Source organism: Choristoneura fumiferana, chromosome 23 (genome assembly GCF_025370935.1).
Source record: "Choristoneura fumiferana chromosome 23, NRCan_CFum_1, whole genome shotgun sequence".
Taxonomy (NCBI): Eukaryota; Metazoa; Arthropoda; class Insecta; order Lepidoptera; family Tortricidae; genus Choristoneura; species Choristoneura fumiferana.
The window spans coordinates 18,540,633-18,555,171 of record NC_133494.1 but is presented as its reverse complement, the minus strand read 5'-3'; the positions used below and the strand labels follow the sequence as shown (position 1 = coordinate 18,555,171).

The 14,539-nt window shown below is 37.5% G+C and overlaps 1 protein-coding gene across 2 annotated transcripts in view; it reads left to right on the top strand.

Annotated features, from left to right (window-relative positions):
* The window catches only part of LOC141441078 (potassium voltage-gated channel protein Shaw-like), a 276,603-nt gene that overhangs the window by 35,578 nt on the left and 226,486 nt on the right, over positions 1-14,539 (top strand). For both annotated transcript variants that reach the window (XM_074105716.1, XM_074105715.1), the window contains exon 3: positions 3,545-3,677. In XM_074105716.1, the coding sequence (XP_073961817.1) occupies positions 3,545-3,677 (133 nt within the window). The remainder of the gene's footprint in view (positions 1-3,544; positions 3,678-14,539) is intronic.

The window sequence follows — 14,539 nt, the reverse complement described above, 5'->3', positions numbered from 1 at the left end:
AACTGAAAAAAAAACTACCTACAAAGTATAATTTTTGTGTCAAAATAAGTATCAATTTTGCTGTAGTCAATTTAGAAAGCCACGTGCAATAAAACTACTAGCTCTTCCTAAACTGAAATAAAAACGTTGCGTTTTACAGCAAAGTGCGCACTAAACCATACTTTTATTGCTTGTTATTAAATTCTTTACTGGCGCTACTGATATTTTATTGAAAAAAATAACATTTTGACGTCTTTCCCGTCTTGATCTTGTTCAGCGGAACGGAAAATTGTCCCAAATTGTTAATAATATTATGTATTTCATGTTTTTATACATTTTCAAGAAAAATAAAGTACTAAATATTATTTATTTTGTACCTATATAACTCTTTGTTGTACCATCAGCCAAATAATTGGTCTTTCAATTTTTAAACAAGTTCCTATCAAATGAATATTTCGTTAAAGTAGAACTTTTATTGGCATTGTTTTGTGGCATTCAAACGATTATCAAGTTTAGGATGGTAGACCACATATTTGGCTGATGGTACATAAAACACTTGAACAAAACCTTGAGAAATAGATGTCCAAAATGCGAAAGTTTGTTACTTGTCTTCTTCACACTAATACGGCTAGACGAATGTAGATTAAATTTGGTATGTAGATAGCTGGACGTCTGGAAGGATAAAATGATATGACTCTATGCCGTGGCGCGCGGTTGTAATAGGGAATATTTCGCAAGTCTCTGCGCAGGGGGCGACACTAGCGCAAACCGCTATGACAACATCAGTTCTCTTTATATTTTGTCGACATGACGGATCATGATCAAAGAGTATATATATAGAAATATGACATATTTATTAGTAACAAAAAACTATGTTTTTTTACATCAATAGTAATGATAGAGCTATATTTAAAAAAATTGAAATAATAGGATATTAATTTATGGAATCCTACGGATATTTAAGATACTCAAAAAACTGTTTACAGTTTGTGCTAGTGCTGCACTCTGAAGGCAGAAAATTGCAGTAATATTCCCTATTGTAAGATTTTATTCTTTATCCATGGGATTATCGGGAATAAAGATTAGCCTATATTTCAGCTATCCAGCTACCGATTTACAAATATCATCCAAATTCGTCCGGTCTTTTTCCAGCCGAATGAGTAATAAACATACCCACCAGTGGCATGGCGTCAGACATTTCCGTGCTAAAGCCGAAGCAGACCTTACATCTTTTACAAATCCTGTATGTCCTGTTGTCCTCCTCGTCATCATCATGTCAGCCGAAAGAAGTCCACTGCTGGAAATAGGCCTCCCTAAGGCTCTCCACTCAGACCGGTCTTGTGCTTTTCGCATCCACCGCGATCCCGCGATCTTAACCAGGTCGTCGCTCCATCTTGTTGGAGGCCTACCGACAGCTCGTCTCCCGGTCCGCGGACGCCATTCGAGAACCTTTTGACCCCTGTTGTCCTATTTTTTTAATATTGGGCAAGCCGATAGGAATAGGGTTCTATGAACGCTTCGCCACTGATACCCACTTTGATGAAAGAACGTAGTTACAAACTTTGGTATTTATAATATTAGTAGTATTACACAACTGGCATTACTTTTGGAACTGTTTATAAATATCTATGCGCTACATCATCTTACGTCGTCTATTCGTACCTAATTCGTCACACGTCAAAAATATTGTTTACAATACCATGATATTATAGCATTTATTTTAATGCGAAGGTCGCGACGAAAATATCTGTGGATATTTTATATGTTAGTGTTAAGTGAACTATGATGGCTGTGATAGAAGTTTCTTTGCACGATCTAATCCGGAATAGACGTTGGCTGAAGAATTAAACTCGCTGCAAAAAATATGCAAGTTGAGGGAGAGGATTTTGTTCAACAGTGGATTAAAATTACATCGTGGTTCTCACTGCTTATGACTCTAAGCCCAGTCATTTTAATTTAGAGATTTATTCTCTATCTACTTCCAGGCCCCTATTTCACCAACGCGACCATTGTCAGTGACAGATGTCGAGTGACAATCATTATTTGTATCTAAATTTAATGATACTTATGTTGTGATTGTGAAACAATAATTATTTATCCTAGTCATCATTTATTTGTAGATTAAGTATACCGGGTGTGGCCTATAATATAAGCAAAAAATTAAAACATAGATCATACTCGTCAAATTGAACAACATTAGTTCAGCGAATTTTAAAAATAATTCGTTTTTTAAATTTATATTACACTTTTAAGTTTATACGACGAAGCAATGTAAAGCAAAATGCTTGATCTTTGTAGCGTGACAGGCGACGTCAGCTCTTTATCAATATTCCCAGATCTTAAAACATCTCTCTCGTCTCAAAATACCTGAATTGCAGAATGCCTATTTTTTTTTCTTAAAACACCGCACCGGAACCTTAATAATATGGCCGAATTTCAAAGTCTCAGTCTCATAATGCCTAAACTTCAAAACACTTTCATGGAAAAACAACATAATGTAGTTGTAGTTAAGCATATTATGCTTAAAACAACCAAATGTCAATATAACCTAAATTTGTATTACACTGAGATTGTCAATTTTTACATAGATGAATCTTCCTTTTCCTGCCGCGACGGTAATCTTTTGGCACAAAAAAATATTAGGCGTTTTGTCATTTAGGTGTTTTCGGTTTTAGTTATGTCAATATTTTGTCATTTCGGTCATTTGGTATTTGAAGGAATTGTGCATTTCAATCTTTAGGTATTTAGAGAATATGACATTTTACGTCAAAGTCATAATGAATTTCGTTAATTTTAAGAATGAGACAATTTGAAATTTAGGTATTATGAGCCCATGGTAATTTGGAAATTAGGAGTATTAGTGAATAATGTATTATGAAATTCAGTGGTTTTTAAACCCAAAGCACATAAATACCCATTTATAATATGTAAGTATAATAACTTTCCCATTATGATATTAGTAGAATAATATAGATATGTGAAAGGTTGCAAAGCTTTCGTGTTCGTGCAGATTTCCTCGTATCCGTCGGAGGGAGAACGATACGGCAAATTAAACATATATTATTAATGTGTAAGACAAACAAAGCATTGGGTTTGCTAATTAACGAGGGATATTGTGGAGAATAATTCAATCTAACCAATATAATAAACGTGAAAGTTTGTGGGAATGTTTGGATGTTTGAAAATAAAATGAATGAGTGATTTTAATGGCATTTGTCGCATAGCTTGAAACCTAGAAGCTCATACGATAATTTTCATCCCGGACACTTATAATACAGTCTGTCTATCCATTACAGTTCTTGATACACAGCCCTGTGAATAACAGATAGACAGCTGAACTGACAGACAGTGTACCGACATTAATAGAATTCCATTTGCCATCGGAACTACATAACTGCAAAGTACTGTATAGTAATAAATATACTATTAAATTCATTTCTTGAAAGTATAGCTTAATCGATGATTCTGCCGATGTTGAGGTTAGAAAAGACACTATCAATTAACCGTAGTTCGGTAGCTTAAACTATATCGCATCTATTAAACAAGTCGCTTTCCTTGTCAACAGAACTGGAAAACTCCACTACCCCACAAATGTGTGCGGTCCACTCTTCGAAGAGGAGTTGGAGTTCTGGGGGCTGGACTCCAACCAGGTGGAACCCTGCTGTTGGTCCACATACAGCATTCACAGGGACACACAGGTCAGTGGTTGAATTAGTGTTTGGATCCTGGTCACAGCACCAATTGTAAAGGACTTAAAATCTAATTTTAGAAAGAAAGAAAATACATTTATTCACAACAAAAGACACAACAATAGTATTAAGTTATAAGTACAAATAGACAACACGAGGGATGGTATAAGTATGTCATTGTGATTGTGAATTGGACACTGGCTCAGCATAATGCTTTAGCGTCAAAAACACCCCAGCAGCGCTAATTTTCAGCCAGCACCGTGACTCTCGGACTAAAGATAAGATAAATAAGACGACATGAATAAATAAATTGTTAACTATGAAACATATTTAGCGCCGTAACATAACGCTTAATTTATTGCGATTCTAATTCAACTTCACCAGTTTATAAATCCGATTAAAAATGTACCGTTTAATTATCACGGCAATTTCACTGATAATAATGGAAAGTAAACCGGCATAAATAATAAAACCGCTACCCCGTCGAAAATTTCCGCTTAAAATGATAAATAAATTAACAGCGATGGATTGGATAAATCAATCTGTCTGCACCCAAGTGCGGTGGAAGATACCTTTGTGGGAAAATTATGTATTTTTAATTACATTTTGCTGGCATGTAACATTAGGTATAGATATTTTTTATATTAATATTAAGATTTAAGGTTCACCATTAACCTTCAACTGACGATCACAACCAATCTTTGAATAGCACAGCGACTACCTTTAGAAGAAGAAGAAAATGAAAAAGGTCCTCGTAGATTAAACGAATTTTGTTGAGTTCTTGCTCTCTACTGAGTTGATTCTATATGTTTCACTCTGATCTGTTTCCATGAAACCGCGCACCTTACGTGACTAGCATTCAAAACTCTTAAAGTGTTAATTACAATGTATAAAGCAGCAAGCCTTTGATCTCCATGCGCAGTGAACCGCAGCCATTGGTTCATCGCCTAATTGATGTCTTTCAAGGCTTGACCTGTTTCCTACAGAGCGTTGCAAACTTAACTTTGCTGTCAGTAGCGTCGCTGTTAGCAAAGAGCGGGAGCGAGGCAATTAAGTGGGGGGATGGTTTTCGTATTTTGCCACGAGTCGGGATAGGTTTGTAAAAGTAGTTTTGGATTTCATGAATAGAATTGTTTTATGTGTCAACTTACTTAAAAATAGCAGCTGTTGAAATGAATCTCTAGTAGGTACTATTTAGGGAGAAGTAATAGATAAATATTTATGATAGATGATGGTAACGCGTGCTTACCCACCCATCTGCCAAAAAGCATGTGATGTGATGGGACAGACAACTAGAGCACATTGGTCACGTGAAGTTGAAGTATTTACTCGTAGCTGTGTGCGTGTATCCCAATTCAAAAAACCTTCAATCAGATTTTTACCATTTTGGCTACGGAACCCTAAAAATACGTACCCAATATTATTTTATGATCTAACTGTCGAACAATAAATAATATTTCTAATCAGTTTTGTTTTGCTACGAGATTGTACACACAGACACACTCACCACACACACACAAACATCGCGCCTGTATTCCCAAATGGGGTAGGCAGGCAGAGCACACGAAACGTTACCGAGATACACTACGAGATTGTAGACCAAAAGAAACGTATGATGTAGTTAAGTAACTGAATCGAGTACGAAATTGATTTTATTTTCTTTGCAAATATCATGTTGACATTCCATAATAATATATCTGCCAAAGAAATCATCGTTAAATTTGAAAAGCCATTCAGTTTTCTCGTCTACTGGCATACCCCTTCCGCAGAAATAAGAATATTTAATGCAAAGATAACTAAAGACAACTTGGTATTTTACAAAATGCTTGGCACGATTTAATCACTAGTAAGCCAAGTTTCTGAAGTTCATTTTTATCCAGTTAGAAAGTTGAAAGTAGAAGCTTGTCCTTACAACACTAAAGTTTAAATTGGAAGTAAACGACATAGATTGAGAAAGTAAGCAGTCGTGCTAACGGCGGGAATCTAGTTAAGTTAGTTTGTTTTACTGAGTTTTTTTCTGGGACATCTAAGATCTGAAACCATATTGCCTAACGCTTATGATGCTTGCGACAGTTTTTGTATGCGAAATCTGTCATTTGATTGCGATCGCGAGCTTCAGAAACGTTAGGCGATACGGCCTCCGATTGACAACTTTGATATTTGTATTGTATCATGTTTGTGATTGGTTAAATAACTAAATGAGACAATAGCAAACAAGACTGTAACGTCAAAGGGACCTCTCGATACCAACGCCATCTAGCGATATTTCATCTATAGAGAAACCATCATTAGAAGTTTTGCATTTTGTTACAGAAAAGGCTAATCATAGAACTAAAGATGAAGATAAACTTTGTCAGCTGAAGATGCGAGTGCATCAGCTGGATAAAAACCCATTTATCCACTTCACGACTTAAATGAATCACATAAAAATCATCATTATTAACAACATCATCATCATCAGCCGGAGAACGTCGACTGATGAAGAAAGACCCTCCTTTAGAATGACACCATGGACGGCAACTCGTCAATTGCATCTACCAGTTATCGCGAGAGTTACCCGCAAATGTCACGATATCGTCAGTATACCTAGTGTGAGCCCTGTAACTCTTCGCTTTCCGGTTCATGGTTACCACTCTAAACCTTTCTCCCCCAACTGTTATCTCATTTCTGTTCTTCGACTGACCTGCATATTCAACTGCATATTTTTCGAGCTATTTCAGTGATTCACCTCTTAAATTATCATCAGCATACAGCCTTAGGACGTCAACTGTTGGACATAATTGCACTAATAGGACTGAACCTGCGGCTTTAACCAGGTCATCCGTCAAACTCGTTGATAGAAGTCCTGCGCTGTGCTTGCCAATCCACGGTCTCCATTCGAGAGCTTTTCGACCCCCAGGCCGGTTCTCCGTGCCACTTCAACGAGCTAATTCACTTGGCTAGTTGCGTAAATAGTATCTTTTAAAATTTCCACAGCGTCTCGGGCAGAAGTACGCGAACTCAAATGCACGTAAGTTAATGTGGCCCTCAAGTTTTCATATCAGGTAAATTTATTGTTCAATATATTCTTCGTAAACACACATACTTGTGTTATGAACGTACCAGCAATAACTTCACGTCGCGTTATTCAAAGGTTGTTTATTGGAGCTCGAAAGCCATATTGAAAGCGGTTCATCATTCTATGAACCTCTATTCACACACAGGTTCTGCGGGGCCATTAAACAGGCTACTGCCATGATCCAAATTGTAGGCGAGGCGAGTTTCTTAAAGTTTCAGGCGTAAAATAAGTTTTTGTAACAAAAAATGCATAACTGTTCTTGGATTGTTTATTAAACGACATGTCAATCGAAGGCCATATTGTCTAACACTCTGATGTTCGCGACCACATTCACCATCTCTTTCTACCCTCGTCTTAACCATGAAAAAAAAGATGTGCTGAAAATTGTGATATCGTAACGCGCGAGCCGAAGCACGAGTGAAGCGAGCGTGCTGCGGCAGCAGCACTGCAGCGAAGCACCAGGACGTTAATTAACTTTAATTATCAGTGTTGGTTATGTAAGATGTATATCTACGGGAACAAGGGAAAATGCGGCGAGTGCTTATTGAAAAACAAAGGAAATAACTTATTGTTGTTCTTATTGTTATTTTTCTTAACCTGTGTAATGTGTTACTGCTGTTATAAATAAATTATTTTCTTTCTTTTCTTTCTTTCTTTCAAATCAAGTTAGCTTAAGCGTAAATGGAGATTACACTGAACCTAATACAAAACCCATTCAGCGTAAGACTCGCAGTGATGCCTTGCCAACTGTTCTGTTTAGTGATTTACCATTTTATTTCATGCTCATTTTACCTTTTATTTTATTTTTTTCTGTGTTCTTAAAAAGTATGTTGATGGTATATTTTTGATAATAACAGAAATATATTAGCAACAATGCAGCCTTACCCGGCTCTAGAGTTAAATTTAACGCTGTGGGATGGGCGCAGGCTGCAAATCACCCCTGCAAGTTTCTTTCGCTCGCAGCTTAGCCTGCCCATTTGCCACCTACTTACGAGGAATTGTTTTTTTTATTGTGTAGTCTTATTTTCTGTGGCAATAAATGATTTCATTATTACCTCTTTTATCAGGCAGCGGTGTTAAAAATGATGAAAAAGTCTCGAAACTTTGCCCGCCATTTTCCTAGCTGCAAATGCACATACTGAGCGGTCGGTTCTACGCAAATCTATCTCTGAAATATAATCCTCAATATCCTTTATTGGAACAAAGAGCGGAAGTCTGTTCGGGGATAATTGCTTTTATGTCGAAATAAAATAATAGAGTAAGGATATCCCGCTAACATTATAATGCGAAAGATTGTACTTAAGTCTTTTTGCTTGTTTGTTTCCTTTCACGGGTAAAAGCTAGTTTGCTTATATATAGAAAACGTGTGGGTTTCTTAAATAAAGATTATTTATAGTAGAAGGAATTTTTCTCAAAAATGGTATAAAATGTTGTTGTCATCAAAAACGCCGTAGAAAGTAAAGCATCCTGGAGACTAGCTGGTAGTGTCCAGAAGTAATCTCGAACTGTCCAGGAAGTAAGTATGAAATTTACTTCCTGGACAGTAACGGTTCCTTTAAAAATTTTGAAACCCGTCATAGGTAAACAGCGCGCGGGCCGACCGGCAGTATTGGGTGTAGTTAACTAATATTTTGAAATGGGTCCATGTCATTATTATTATCACCGTCATCATCACCATCACTAACAATAATCATCATCATCATCACCATTATCATCACCATCAACGACTGCGACTATAATTATCACCATCACTTACAATCATCATCATCATCACATCACAATCACTATCATTTCATTATCACCATCGTCATCATTTTTAACAAAAGCTCTGTACAAGCTTCGACCAGTAATCGCCATCCTGGCCTCGTATCATTGATGGTCCCACCTGTTGGTTCGGCCATCAAACTTCAACTCGTCCATCCGGCTTACTTACTGGTCTCTCCATTAATGTATTCGTATTATTTTTATTTCGTGACATACAACTTTCTTATTTTTTAATACCTTTTTGTTATGCTACGTTACTTTGTCACGAATAAATGATTTCTATTTCTATTTTTTTTTCTATTACCTGAAATAATTCGTCATGCCGAGCGAACGAAAAGAACGAGCGAAACTATTCCGTTACAGCATAAGCAAAATACTTTCAGTCTGCACATGCTCTGCTCTTACATGTTCTGGCTCTTATCTTTAAGCCGTCTTATTCCTTTTGTTACGAGCTTTATCATCCTTACGATGCCTTAAGGCTCAACGGACCATCGACATACCTTTTTTTCAAACAAAGTCCAACGCAAGGTCAACACGCAATAAAAACTTATGGATATGTCTGCGTGATATTTTCACTTCTTTATTATGAGAGGAAAACGAGCAAGCGGGTCATCTGATGGGAAATGATCACCACTGTCCATGAGTACCAACAACTCCACCCACTCCCCACCCCACTCCGGACCCACTCCGGATTGCTACCACCATCTTGCTCGCTAATCCTGCCGTGAAGCAGCAGTGCTTGCACTGTTGTGTTTCAGCGTGGAGAGTAAGACAGCCGGTGTGAATTACTGGCACTTGAGATATCCCATCTTAGGCCTCTAGGTTGGCAACGAATCTGCAATCCCCTGGTGTTGCAGATGTCTATGAGCGGTGGTGATCTCTTACAAGTGAATGAAATACCAATATTGTCTCTGGTGCGAAACTGAATCGCTAAGTCGCGAAAGGGATGCCGCTATATGTAACCAAATATTAAGATTAAGATTAAGATTAAGATAGATTTATTTGCCAACATGAACAATACAGGATAGGCACACAGAATACAAATAAACAATAAACTTATAAAAAATGCGTTTGCCAGTCCCTTGCACTGTGTGGCAAAAGGAACAGGCTCAGCTTATGCTGCGCTTGCTCAGAAGCTGCCAGCGCTGGTTTTCAGCCTGCCCCCGTTGACTCAGGCTAGCTAGAATACTAAAACCTCTTTTTTTGGAAAACCATAACATAACGCTGTCACTAATCCACGAGTCTCTTTTCTCACTGAAAAATTAGTTTTATCAATGAGGAGCTAAGAAGCACAATGTCGTGAGTACCTATGAAAAGTTATACAACTTGAAAAAAAGTTTAAAAGTTCTTGAAATTAAAAAATATTCCAAGTAAAACACTTAAAAATCCAAAAGAATTGACAGAATGAGTAACTTATACTGAATCGCTAAATTTGACACTGAAGCGATTCAATTCCCACTCAAGTTATGCATCATGGTACGAAAACCGCTTGAAGTGAGTGAATGAAAATGTCTGTATCGCTGTCGCTGAACCGTGCTTGAACTGAATCGCAAAAATAACGTCGTGGTACGAAATAGCGATGCAGTTCAGTTTAGAGCCTAAACTGAATCGTAGAGCGTGGTAGGCCCCCAGCACTAAAAAGTTAATTGACCCAAATGCGAAAGTTTGTAAGTCTGTTTGTTTGTTAACTCTTCACGTCTAAACCGCTGAACCGATTTAGATGAAATGCGGTGTACAGATAGTTTGAGCCACGGGAAAGATTATAGGACAGTTTTTATCCTAGATAATTGCGCAGTTCCCGTGGGATAACAAAAAATGAATTCTACGCGGAGTCACGGACAAAGGCCTAGTAGATTAATTAGGGTTGAATACCTTTTGATAGAACCTTGGAAAAAACAATGAATAAACAAAGCCCCCCTTCTCTTAAAAACCAACCCGTTTATCAAAAAAACAAGCAAAAATCTCTCTTACCTCTACGTCATAAGGTAGTTTAGGACAGCATTTTGTAACGCAGTCTTGATCGGCTCGATTTACATTGAAAGCGACTAATATTCAATTTGCGACTTTAATGAGGTTACGATAGATTTGAATATTGTCCCCGCGGCCCGTGCTAATTAGGTTTAGATGCAGATGCAGCGTTTATTTTATTAAACTAATTTCGTCATTTTAGTTAATTTTCATGGAAATCCTTTTAAATAACTCTGTGGTCGCTGTTTATTCTGTATAACCAAGACCTTGTGCAAAATTGCATGTTTATTTACTTAGTGGTGGAGATTTCAACCCTAATGGCTCCACTATTTTTAAAAAAAAACAATTACCGAATTAAACATATAATTATCGAACCTGCCCACAAAATTTCACGAGAATTGTTTTTTTTTTATTCGACTGGATGGCAAAGAAGCAAGTGGGTCTCCTGATGGTAGAGATCACCATCGCCCATAAACATCTGCACTGGTGTTGCAGATGCGTTGCCAACCTAGAGGCCTATGATGGGATGCCTCAAGTGCCAGTAATTTCACCGGCTGTCTTACTGCACTGCTGCTTCACGGCAGGATTAGCGAGCAAGATGGTGGTAGCAATCCGGTGAACCTTGCACAAGGTCCTACCACCTGGAAAATGTTCATGACAATGAACAAATTATAGTAACGCTTCATTTACATTATTATTATTACATTGTGATCTCTTACCATCAGGAGACCCACTTGCTCGTTTGCCATCCAGTCGAATAAAAAAAAAGTCCTCAAAATGCATCCTCGCACATTCCACGACGGAACACCAGCATCGCAAGTATTGCTGCTTGGTGACAGGATTAACGAATAAGATGGTGTTAGCAACCCAAAACCTTAAATTCGCAAAAAGGTGTTAGTAGACATAAGCAATCAAATGTATAGAAAGAAAGAAAGAAAAATTTATTCACTATTCGCAAAAACTCACCAACCAACGTACCTACCAACTAAACCAACTAAAGCACCCAACTAACCAAAGTACCAACCAACACAAACCCAACCAACCACCAACTAAACCATGAACCACCACCAACCAAACCAACTAACCACCAACCACCACCAACCAAACCAACCAACCACCAACCACCACTAACCAAACCAATCAACCACCAACCACCACAACCAACCAACCACCAACCACCACAACTAATCAACCAACTAAACCAACCAAAGTATATCAACTAATGTTTTCTAAGTTTTCTTTCCAAAATGTTGCAAGTAAATGTTTTCTTTTTTCCTTCAAACTATTTGACCTTTATGCGAATTGGCCATAAACAGGGTAGAAGGGCTCTACCTCTGCCCTTTATTTCTATCGGGGCCTAATTTGCATTCATATGCAGAAATTTGGAACCTTTTATTTTTCTCGACAGTTAAAATAAGGGACGAGGGTTTCGTACGGAAATCTTTGGTTCAGTTGGGGCTATTACCTGTTGGAATAAAAAAGATTATGATATTTATGGAGTTATGGCTTTTGACCGTGATTTCGCTCACAAAAAGCATTATTTTTACCCGACTGCCCGAAAGAGGGTTATGTTTTTCGAGCGTATGTATGTATGTATGTAAGTATGTATGTATGTCCATTTCTTTGGTCCTCGCTGCAGCCTAAATGGCTAGACGGATTGTAACATATGAATGAGGTATCATTGGATTCGTCATAACTGTCGGAGTGACATAGGGTATTATATATTTCAATATATGGCTTCTGCGAAAAAAAAATATGGCGAAGGAATAAAAAAAAATGTTGTAAGTATTGTAACAATATGTAAATTAAAATGAAAGCTAATAATTAGCCCATTCTAAATATATATGGGTTATAATACTTTCAATCTACTATTTCACGGAAATATCAAAGTATAAAAATAAAAAAAAACATTAAATTTAACAAAAACCCGACTGTCTTAAAACTAAAAGAGAAATAAGTCTAGTGGTCTAGAACTCTGTAAAGAAGCTAATTTAAAGTTCAGGCAGTCGGCTTTTTTGATTTTTTTATATGTATTTAAGTATACATTTATCTTTATAAATATGTTTATCCGTTGCCTAGTACCTACTCATATAGTAAAAGCTTTGCCTAGTTTGGGACTAGGTGATTGATATTTATTTATTTATTGCTACTCTATTAAACATTTACTATGATTCATAATCATAATCGTTGTCTCAACATTGTTGTACAAAAAGTATTAAAAAATTAGCAGCACCCAAAAGTATAGTAGAAAAAAACTTCGGGCAGTCGGGAAAAAGGCCGCATCGTGAGGAAACCTTCACAAACCTACGAAGCAAATAAATGTGGTGTGTGTGAAGTTTGTAAACCGCACTGGACCACCATAGGAACTACGGATTAAGCCTGAGCACTCTGAAAGAAGGCCTATGCTCAACAGTGGACCGAATAGGTATATAGCCCGAATAGCGAATAGGTAGGTAGGCCGTGATTTGAAAATGTACAATCCGGAGGTGACTTTAGCCTTGAATTGATTTGACAAAAGCATCTCTGGTTTACATCTAAAGAGCATTAGGAATCAAATTAAATGGAAGTAGATCTGGAGACTTAAGGCTACGGCCTTTGAGTGTTCAAGCGACTGAGTGTGGGGGGATTTTACTGTCCAGCTGTGATTGGAACAGCTGCATCACTACATAGCATATTTAGAATAGGCTAGTTATTAGCTTTTATTTGATACCCATATTGTTTCAATACAAAGTTTTTTTTTTTCATTCCCTCGCCAAATTTTTTCGCAGACACCATATTGAAATATTATATAGCCCCACTCTCTTACTCCCACAGTAATGACAAATCAATAATACCTCATAATATGTTAAAATCCGTCCAGCCTTTTAGGCTGCAGCGAGGACCAAAGAAATGGAAGATAAACACACAACATACATACATACGCCCGAAAAACATAACCCTCCTTCGGACAGTCGGGTAAAAGAGGGTGTTGTTAGTTTTACGCCAATGTCTGTCTGTCTGTAGCATTGTGGGCCTCAAACGGATAGGTCTGATTTCGCTTTTTTTACGTGAAATCGAGTTTGTATTTGCGAAATTGCGAAGCCGTCCCAGCCAGCAGAGTGGTGGCTGTGTAGGCCAACGCTGGTCTTCCGCTGTGACCACTTGGCGACTTCACCGAAGGCGAAAAACATTTACTTACAAAAACAAAAAGTAAAAAACAAAATTCAAAACTAAATAAATAAGGTATAAGCCGTTATCGAAAAAACAAACTGAAACATACATGCACCGAAAAACCAGATAAATAGACCAGCGCTGGGAATCGAACCCAGGTCCTCGGCATTCCGTGCATCGTGCGTGTTTTTTGTGCATCTGTTTCAGTTTGTATTTTCGATATGGGTTTTACGGGATGACCGTAAAAGTAACCAAATTTGGATTGAAATAAAAAAGAGAAAAAGATAGAAAAGATAAGCCGTTTCCTTGAAAGACGAGAAATTTAGATGAGAAAGTGATTTACCTGTTTATCCGGCTGTGACACGACATCCAAGTGGTTCGTATAATAGTTTTAGGAGGGTCCTACAGTTTGAACATCCTGATTGAATTATTTACTTCCGCCACTCAGAAGCCCGCTTTAAAGTTAGTGTCAAGCTACTCGATCCTACTCCGTCTAGTAACTTGCTTGTAGCTTTTTTGCTGATTGTACTTGTATTGTTACCCAAACTACATTTGAATACCAAATTTCAAGTCGATTCCATTAACCGTTGAAGAGTTCCGTCCTGTGGAGACGTTCGTTGCCGGCCTACCAGGATGACACGAACAGATTATTGTATTGTCACGTAATTTACATAAGTATACTAAATTTCAAGTCGATCCATCTTCTACTCGTAGAAGTGGGTCGAATTTAACTTGCAAGTATTTGATTACAGACAGATAAACAGACAACGAGACAGGTGAAACTAAATATAAGCTTGTAAAATCTTATTACGGTTTCATAGTCAACTAGCCCACGGCTTCGCTTGCATTAATTTGGGATAAAATCGGTTTATTTTGCGGAGAATTATATGTAAGTAAATATAGATATAGACAGACGTTATTTTAGACGGAT